Raw genomic sequence first — 9,290 nt, forward strand, 5'->3', positions numbered from 1 at the left:
GCTGAATGACATTTTGTTAGAAGAAAAAAAAATTTGGATTGGATTTGAAAATTGCTCTCATTTTTCCAAACCATGAATTAATCTTACTGGTGAAAAACATCATTCCGTGGATTGGCTGTAGATTTTCAGTCTGCATGATAAAAATCTGTATGGCAGTTGCAAGAGTTTAAGAAACAGCTGATGAGAGTAGAAAAGTTTCATGATAAGGACAGTAGTCAATATGCCAGTTAATAGGCACTAACTTCACCATTTTCTGCATCACTGTATAGGAACAATTATCTCTGAGGGACGACCCAGTGCTTGACTGGATGGTTTTAGTCCTCCGTTCTGGGCTAAGACTCAGTCTTAGCCAGTAATGCATGACTAATTTGAACAATATTTTGACAGTGACAGGCATCAGGCCCTTGAAGTCAATTACAGCAACTTACATCAGTTCAGGACACAGCCAATACAGAGCACGGGTAGCCTGGCCTGGGCACTTCACTGCTGAATCACATTTAAAGAATCTCCCAAGAAGGAGAGAAGCCACAGTATTTTAGAGAGGCAACACGGAAGACGTATGCATTAGATACACAACGTAGTCCCTGCATGTCAGCTGATGGGAGGTAACCAACCCTAAATACGTTCTTAGCCTTTGGCAACTCTATGGTATATTAAGCCTCTACAATGAAATTTTGAGCTAGTGCATTCACGCTCATTTCTGCCTCAAACTGAGCCTCTGAAGAATTAATGACCACAGCTCAGCTGAATCGCAGTAACTTTTTAAGCTAAAGTCACTTTGATCAGTATAATGATGCTAGTTATTCACAACCCTAATAGATAGGAACACAGCATATGCCCTTGAATTGCAACTTTCTGCATATTCAGTACCAAGAGCAGTTATAATTTGGAAGTGTAGTCGCTTGGAAACTGAGGAAAGTGCAATTTGCACATACCCTGTTCCCCAGAGGTATAAAAGGCAAATACGAATTGCCTCACTCATCTCTGACAGAAGACCCAGGAGCAAGTGTGCCTATACCTACACTGCTGAAATCGTTACCGCTATAGACAGCCATTTATACAAGGGTGCCCGACAGATCTGAAGGTGATGTTACAAAATGAGTATTCAGAGTAGCAATGACTGAATTGAGTGCAAGTCTTGGGAAAAAGAATAGTAGCATTTATAAGTAATAGCTTTCCTTAAAAAATATTCATTTTAAGTGAACCATTGTCTTGCTGGTTATTATTTTTTTACTTTAAAATGTAACTAAACATTATTTGAGGTAATCTACCTCAGACAGTTAAAAAAAAATAAAATCTTGAAGCTAGTTTTAAAGGGCACTCAGGAAACAACTTACTGTAATAAAATAAAATGTAAATAGTTGTTCTTTTAATAGGAAACGAAAGTTAAAAGTGTTAGTTAATGAAAATAAATTTGCTGCTTTAAAAAATTCTAGCCTTAGAAGACCTAGAAAAGTCTACTTCAGGCCAATTCCAATCTTTTGTTCAGCTCTCCATGTAGGAACAAGAGTTACTTACTGCATTACCATATGAACTGAATATTCCAGTCTGGAGTTTGATCATTTATTCTGTTACATTAGTTTTTTGGTGGTACAGCTGCCTTGAAATACTGATTTTTATTTTAATGTGTTTTAATAATTTTCTGTTTGTTTAACTCAAGTTTTCCCTTCCATTTTTTGACTAATATTAAAACTTAATTTTAGAATAAGTAATTAAATTTTGTTCTGATACGTTTTTGTAGAAAGGATAACTTTAGCAATTCTAGCTGTCATTTTCTTTCTCTCCTAAAATGTCTTCTATAGCTTTTAATTTACTTTCTGCCTCTGCCTCACAAGGCACTTCAGTGATTATTATAGTTTGTTTTAAAAGGAAACAATGCTTAGACATCCCTTGAGGTTTTTATTTACAGCTGTAAGAAGAGAGACCCCATATTGCCTGAAATCCCCTCCCCCAGCTAAATTAGCCAGCTTTAAAAAGGAACTAGGAAGTAGAGTAGCAGTTGCTCTCATTGCAACATTGTATTCTTGTGAAATTAAATGACAAGATGAAAACCCTGCCACTGCAGCAGAGTCCCAGCACCTAGTTGCTGTTGTAGGGCATCTGCACTCGGCTTGCACACATTGTGTCTCAGCTGACTGTAGCGCAAAACGTGGGAGGTCGGAGGCATATTCTACAATATCATGAGTACTGTTCAGAGATAAATATTTGTTTAAATACTTGTTTGAAATTATAATCTCCTGTGGAAGTGGCAATAAACAATGGAAAAGATGCTATAAATCCCTTTCTTCACCATATTTTCAGTATATTTGCTACATACGTTTTTCCTGAGACAGAGTTTTTTCTGGACTATTTTAGATGCTAGTAACAGAAGTAACTTTTTCACAGGAGAGATACTTGCAATAAGTGCTTCATTGTCTTCCGAAGTCAAAATAATTGCCCATGCAGGAAGCAAGGCCTTGCACACTTCTCTAAATACCATCAGCTTTCATAAACAAACGCTGTTACTTCCCCAACAGACTAAGGACCCTGGTTCACGTTTGACAGTGCCCACCATAGAGGAACCATTCCTCTGAGTACAGAGACAGAGCAAACAAATGCTGAAGCCTTAGGTATCTAAAGTTAGGTTATTAAATCCCTGTTTGGGTGCAGAAAGGAGGCGAGGCAGCCTATTTTTGAAAGAGAAACAGAAGACATTTTCAATGAGATTGGGATGTTACCTGAAAAGTAAGACATATACCAAGACGAAAGCCCGGTAAGTGAAGGGATATCATCCTGCTTAGACAGAAGGCTGGAAACCTCATTTGTGAGTCTTTTTACTGATTGCCGCAAGAGTTAATTTAACTTACTTAGCCTTTATAGGCTTTCATAATCTCATATCTGTAAAGCAGCAATTAGATTTTTCTTAATAAATCTGAGTCTCAGATGTGTTGAGTATTAGTGAGGGACGGTAATGGCAGTAGTATTCCTGCTAGGACAGTGACTGTCAGCCTGTGACCTGGGCCAGATTTCCTGTAGTGGAAGCTGCTATTTAAGGGTTGTACATGCCAAATGCATTCGGCATTTATGCCTTGACAGATTTTCCTTTTTTATTTTAGGGGAAAGGATTCTGTGAAACACTTCCATGTTGAACATACAGGAACTTCATTCAAATTTGGATTTAATGAATTTTCTAGCTTGAAGGAATTAGTCATGCATTTTGCAAATCAGCCTTTAATTGGAAGTGAAACAGGTAAGGAGAGCCGTATGTTTGTATGAACACATTTGTAGTCATGCCTCACACAGATCTAAGTAAAAGGAGCTTCCGATGTGTTATCAAATAGATCTACTGCCGAAGTGTTCCTCTTCAGAAATTCACCTTTGTATTAACCTCAGGATCTAAGATGTTCCTCTTCAAAAACTCTTTCAAGTACTCTGAATTCAGACAAACTACATGTAAGCTTACTGGGTTTTGCTAACCAGGGACATGAGCTCCTTTTGATTTCTCAGAGAGAGAAGGAAGCATTTCAAAATACACATGTACTGGGAGGAACAGAACCTTCTCAAAAAGGGCAAAACCAAAGCAAGGTGTTTAATGAGGAAATAAATGTTCATCTATGAAGTTGAAACCCCCCAATAAGAATAAATGGAAAAGGGACTTGAAATTGTTCATCTCCGCTATTCTTCATCCAAGGAAGAAGTCTATAGTCATATGTTCCTCTCTCCTGTAGGGAACGTGGCCTGTATTACCTCTCCCTTTCTGTCTACAGTGGATCAGCCTGCTGATGCCATCTGCCACCACAGTGATTTGTCTGTGTTTTAAGAAAAAGAGGGAGAAAAGCACAGGCTTCTTTAGCAGCCAATGTGCTGCCTGAATTAAGAGTCAAAAGATTAAACTTGATTCCTACAAGTGAGTTGAACACCACCAGACCAGAATCCCTGGAGAAACAGATGCATATTATCATGATAATGCCAGTTTTAGGTTTAGCTTCAAATGTAAGAGTTGAAGATGTGTCAGTACAAGTTAGTGCTAAAAACTACAGTATCCTGTGTAGAAAGTGTATGCAAATAACTCAGAGTAGTACTAATTATATGTGCAAGAGACCAGTTAAATGATAGTTGGCACATGCAATAACTGTAATATGTCACACATTAAATATGCACCAGTGCTCTTTTAACTCAAGCATTAAATTCAAGGGTTGCTTTGCAAATTTTTTTCCCCCAAGAGAAATGCAATGGTATACTCAATATGGCACTTGTATCTTTCAAAGCATTCTCTTTTTAAATTGCTTTTAAGAGTGGTTCAAACACAGAGTTCCTACATGTATCTTTTGTGCCAGTAAGCTATTTTTCCTGTGAAATCAGACATGCACCTACAGGCCTAACACTGAGGATTTCAGATGACATAAAACTTGTATTTCCCCATTCCTTCACTGCGTGTGTTACAGACATTAGTAATCAAGGCATTGGTGTTATGTGATCTCTGTGGACAGGATCAACACTGCTGAATGATGGGCTCACTTGTCGCCTTAAAGCTCCCTAATCAGATTCTGCTGGCTCTGTGAACCTGTTTAAGTTGGATGTGCTACAGAATAAGAAAAGCCATTTGAACATCACATCAAGAAACCTTCCACCTTACCTTACCGTGGATAGCAGTAGAGAGGAAGAGAGAGTTAGCACTCGGGCAATGTTCCTTCAGATACAGGTATCAAAGGTTTCCTGGGTGGTAACCGATTTATACCAAAAAGGGGGTAGGGGCTCATCAGAGCCCACTCTAAGCCAAGTGTCAGTGGCAGGATGACCGGCCCAACACAGGGTCACACAGCAGGTTGGCAGAAGGGCCAGCAACAGAGTCTGATTTCTTAGGCCACACTTCCTTTCAGTGAAAAGCAGCAAACGACCTTTAGCTCAGGCATTAGTAGAAAGTAGTTGGACCAGTTTTTCTTATTCCTTGTTATACTTACAAACAATTTTCTGTAGAAACACTGCGAGATCAGGAATGAAAGAGTAAAGCAAGATAGCATTTTTCATCTCCTCCTTGCTTATGGACAGGATTTTTTAAGACAGAGATCCACGAGAGAGAATATGTAACGGTTTCCACTATCTTCCGTTTAAGTTTGTCTCACTGGAGCTAGTTTTGTGTCTGAAGAGGCACACCAGACTCTTTGATCAGTGCTTGAACACACAGGCCTGCACCCCTGCAAACTGGTCCATGGAGCGCAGTGATTCTTTTGTACTGGGACAGCTACAGGTTTGTGCTTCAAGCCCAGCAAACCTTGTCTTACTACAGCTTCATTTAAGTCATTATCCAGACAAAAAAGCCAAAGTCACTTGAAGCTAACATCTCCAACAACGGGACTAATTTTCATTCTTCCTTAGAAATAGGTATCATGCACAAACATGCAAGAAGAATCTTGCTACAGTGCAGCTTTTACTAGTTCTTTTGTACCATTACCAGATGATTCTGTACAAGTATCTTTCGTGAAGAAAAAACATGGAGAACTTACCAGAAAACAAATATTGTACAAAATGTTAAACTAGTCCTCCCAGTTCTGCAGCAGGGCTCTTTATCCATGGTGTACAGGGGATGGTGCTCTTGATTCTATGCAACAGCTTAAGAGTAGTTTCTGTGGACTGGTGATGGGCATGTTCTCAATTTCATTTTAAATGATAAAGCATTATTTTTCTGCAAGGCCAGAGAGAATTAAACTAATTTTGACTGTTCGCTTACTGCAAGTTGAATATATCACATTCGCATACATCCCCTGTGCCTGCAAACAGATTTCAGTTGGTTAATTCAAATACAATTTTTCCACTTCCCTTTGTAGCCCTTTCCATTACAAAATATACTTTAAACTTTGTTTCACTTTTAAATTACTCAATCACCTGTAGGTTTCAAGTCCAAGTTCTTACCAATTCTAGCATCTCTCCTCTTTAAGAGCTGACAATATCAGCATAAAATGCAAATGGAGCAGCATTGGGTATGCTGTGACATTTTTAAAGAATGAGATTAGATGGTGTAGCAGTTACTATTTTAAGGAGGTTCTTCACTATTGTGAATAGTATAATAGATTCACTATTGAGAATGCAGCTTTTTGCAGAGAACTTGCAATAAACATGGCCTTACTTGAAGAACAAAGAATGGCTATAATCAAAATGTTACTAACTGGAAAGAGCTATGGCAAAACAGTTAAAGGCAACGGTAATGTGGGCTTACTGTTAGGAAGTCTGTATCCGAAGCTCTGACAGATTAAGTGATTTACGCAGCAAGCAGGGGGTTGTTGGCAAAACCAGGATGACTATTACAACCTCATATCTTAGTCTAGCATCCTGCCTACCCACCCAGCCAGCCTCCTGTGCAGGAAGGGAATTTAATGTGTCAAGTGATTCCCTGGAAGTACTAGTAAGTTTAAAGGTTTTAAAAAGGTACTGTGTATTTACAGTTTTCACAGTTCCATGTAAACAGGCATGATAATGTCTGTAGTCACATCTTCATGAATGCAGTGAAAGTGTAGGTCACATGTGGGTCAGCATTTCAACTGTAACTATAAAATCTGTGTTTCAGTTTGTTCTGTATTACATGGTTACTCCCTGACTGGAAAGAAGATTAAGCAGGACAGGAGACACCTGCTTTTGAGAGTTGTCTGACAGTCCTGTTCTGTTGCTGTCTTGATTTTTCACCACTTACCATGCATTGCAGAAGGGGTTTAATTACCTGCTGCTTAGAAGAAGTGAAGAGCGTTTTCATTCTTGTTTTCAGAGATGTAAGAACAAATTGACTCCCACTGTACAGGGATGAGGGAATGGATTTAGGCAAGGTCCAGGTGCCCAAGGTATTGAGGACTCTGAGCAACACGACAGAGCCAAGGAAGTGAGACTGGGCAAGTGAATCCAGCAGCAAGTGCCCTTCTAGTTTGCATGGGTAGATTTTTGTAGAAAATACCCTTCACAAAGTCTAAACTATTCAGATGATGCATGTTAGAAATATGTCTAGTTTTATCAGCATGGGAGAGTCATTTCTAGCATCTGATTGTTTTCTCATGTGGGTGTGGCCTGAGTCCTGCCCCCTTCCAAGGAAAACCCCTTACAGGGAGAGTTGCAGAGATCTTGGAGAGGTTATTAGCTCTTATACCTTTTTAATTTTAGGAAAAGGTAAAGTTAACCATTCCACAGACAGGCAGCTACTGCCAGTTATTTTCTAAGACTGTCTTGCCAGATGACTTACTCCTGCTCTTTTCCTCTCCAGGAACCTTAATTGTATTGAAGCATCCCTACCCACGGAAAGTGGAAGAACCTTCCATTTATGAGTCCGTCCGAGTTCACACGGCGATGCAGACGGGAAGGACAGAAAGAGATCTCGTTGCAAATGCTCCCTCAGTAAGTTGTGTTCTGGTGGGGGGGGTGCTTCTCCTGGCCCGAGTTTAGTATGATTGCTGGAGCGAGCTATGGAATAACACCAGTAATTCATCCCTTCGTGGGTTTGTAAATACAGGAAGTCTTTGCCTACCGAGGCAAAACAAACACAGACTTGCTAAGTACAGTCCCATGACAAATAAAGGCTTTTACAATTGTTGTCACCGAGACCTTCAGTGCTGTCACTGGGAAAACATTGTCTGCAGCTGACCTAGGTGATTCTGACCATCCAAACAAGGAATATATAAAAGGTTTTCATTCTCCTGTTATCTTCCTTTTAGAATGCCATCTTAGCAGTAACATTATTGGGAATTAAAAAAAAAAAAAACCCACAAAAAACCCAGAACCCCCCAAAACACACACCACACAAAACAAACACAACACTTCTCACATCTTTCTGACAACACTCATCAGGCTCTATGCAACAATACCTATGTCCGGTTGCACAGTAAGCCCTTGTTTTGCCAAACATCCTTTAGGGCCAGTGGGAAGTCTCTCTCCCCACAGGTGAGGGGAGGAATACGCTAAATAGCAAAACCAAGTAACAGCTACAGGATTTACCACATTTTGTCTCACTCAGTGAGTATGAGGATTAGATGACAGGAAACAGATAGTAGTCCTGACAGACATAAGCTCATTACTACTTACTATTTTTGCAGTCATCTTTGTTTGTTAGAATTATTTTGCCCGGTTAGCAACATACAGCCTCCTTCCTAACTGGGGGGAAGGAAAGAGCATCTCTGACTTTCTAGGTCGGTTAAAAAGTGACTTTTTGAAAAAAATATTCAAAGATGTGCAACACAGGCAGGGACACATTTGGAAAAAGAAAGCCCAAAATGAAGCGCGGTACAACCAAGTTAATAAGAGTATCTGTGTCCTGATAGGTACATTACTCAAAAGGTTTTTTTCACATTTTCACACTTGGATTTTACTATTTTAGAATCACCTTGTCTTAAAGCAGGAAGACAGCTTGCTGTATTCTGACACAGACTCAAACCCAAAATAGAGCGATATGACAGAAGAGCTTCCACCCTTTCAACCCTAGTAATTTTGAGCACAGTAAAAAGCTGTGTCATGTTAAAAGCCACACCTTACTGGTGTGAGAAACAAGAGAACATCTTCATATCCATTTGGGCCACCTGCTCTGACATCTGTGGCTCACTTGGACAGTAATTAGAGACTTTAAATCCCCTGTAACTCATATCTAAGTGAGACAGGTGGTTTCTCAAGAACAGCATTGCTCAGAACAGAGAGGAAAGTATTTTAATTACATACTATATTTTTTGAGAAAAAGAGGAAGAGCTACATTAATACGGGTTAATGACGTTGATAAAAGAAACACTTCTGATGTGTCTCACAACCAACCCTTCATGGCTGAATTCCATTTTAACCTCCAAAGAAACTTGACTCCCACATACAACCAATAAAAAGGGAATTTTTTTAAAGAGCAAGTAGTAATTAACTTGGCAAGAATTTGGTTTTCAGAGGTCTGCAGTCTCACAACTAGGTCCCTACACAGAGTTTCAGTATCTGAGAAGTCATAAGGTCCCAGCGTCACTCCTGGTGGCAGAGAAACAGTTCAAAAAACACTTTGCCAATAAGCACATTGAATGTTTTTCCTCTCAAGCATGTGGCTATTTGAGAGAAGAGAATGCCTAAGTAAAACACCACTTTCCCCCCGCTTGCATTTCAAGAGTGATTTGTGTTGATAATTCCACTGTCAGCTAAACCCCAGGTGCTTCTGGTTACAACATGTACTGAGGCAACCATCTAACTTTTCGAAATAAACTGGAACTACAACTATTGTGCTGCATTTGGTTGAGGAGATGCAGGCCAGAAGCTTGCTGAGGGAGGCACGGTCTAAGAGATTGCTGTTAGAGCCAGCGCAGGTCCACGTTTAC

General features: G+C 39.7%; 1 protein-coding gene across 1 annotated transcript in view; it reads left to right on the plus strand.

Annotated features, from left to right (window-relative positions):
* Positions 1 to 9,290, plus strand: part of DAPP1 (dual adaptor of phosphotyrosine and 3-phosphoinositides) — a 56,730-nt gene that overhangs the window by 41,348 nt on the left and 6,092 nt on the right. Inside the window, exons 6-7 of the mRNA XM_009327076.1 lie at positions 3,096 to 3,229; positions 7,223 to 7,353. Coding sequence (XP_009325351.1) covers positions 3,096 to 3,229; positions 7,223 to 7,353 — 265 coding nt within the window. The remainder of the gene's footprint in view (positions 1 to 3,095; positions 3,230 to 7,222; positions 7,354 to 9,290) is intronic.

The sequence above is a fragment of the Pygoscelis adeliae genome, unplaced genomic scaffold (assembly GCF_000699105.1).
Source record: "Pygoscelis adeliae isolate BGI_AS28 unplaced genomic scaffold, ASM69910v1 Scaffold87, whole genome shotgun sequence".
Classification (NCBI taxonomy): Eukaryota; Metazoa; Chordata; class Aves; order Sphenisciformes; family Spheniscidae; genus Pygoscelis; species Pygoscelis adeliae.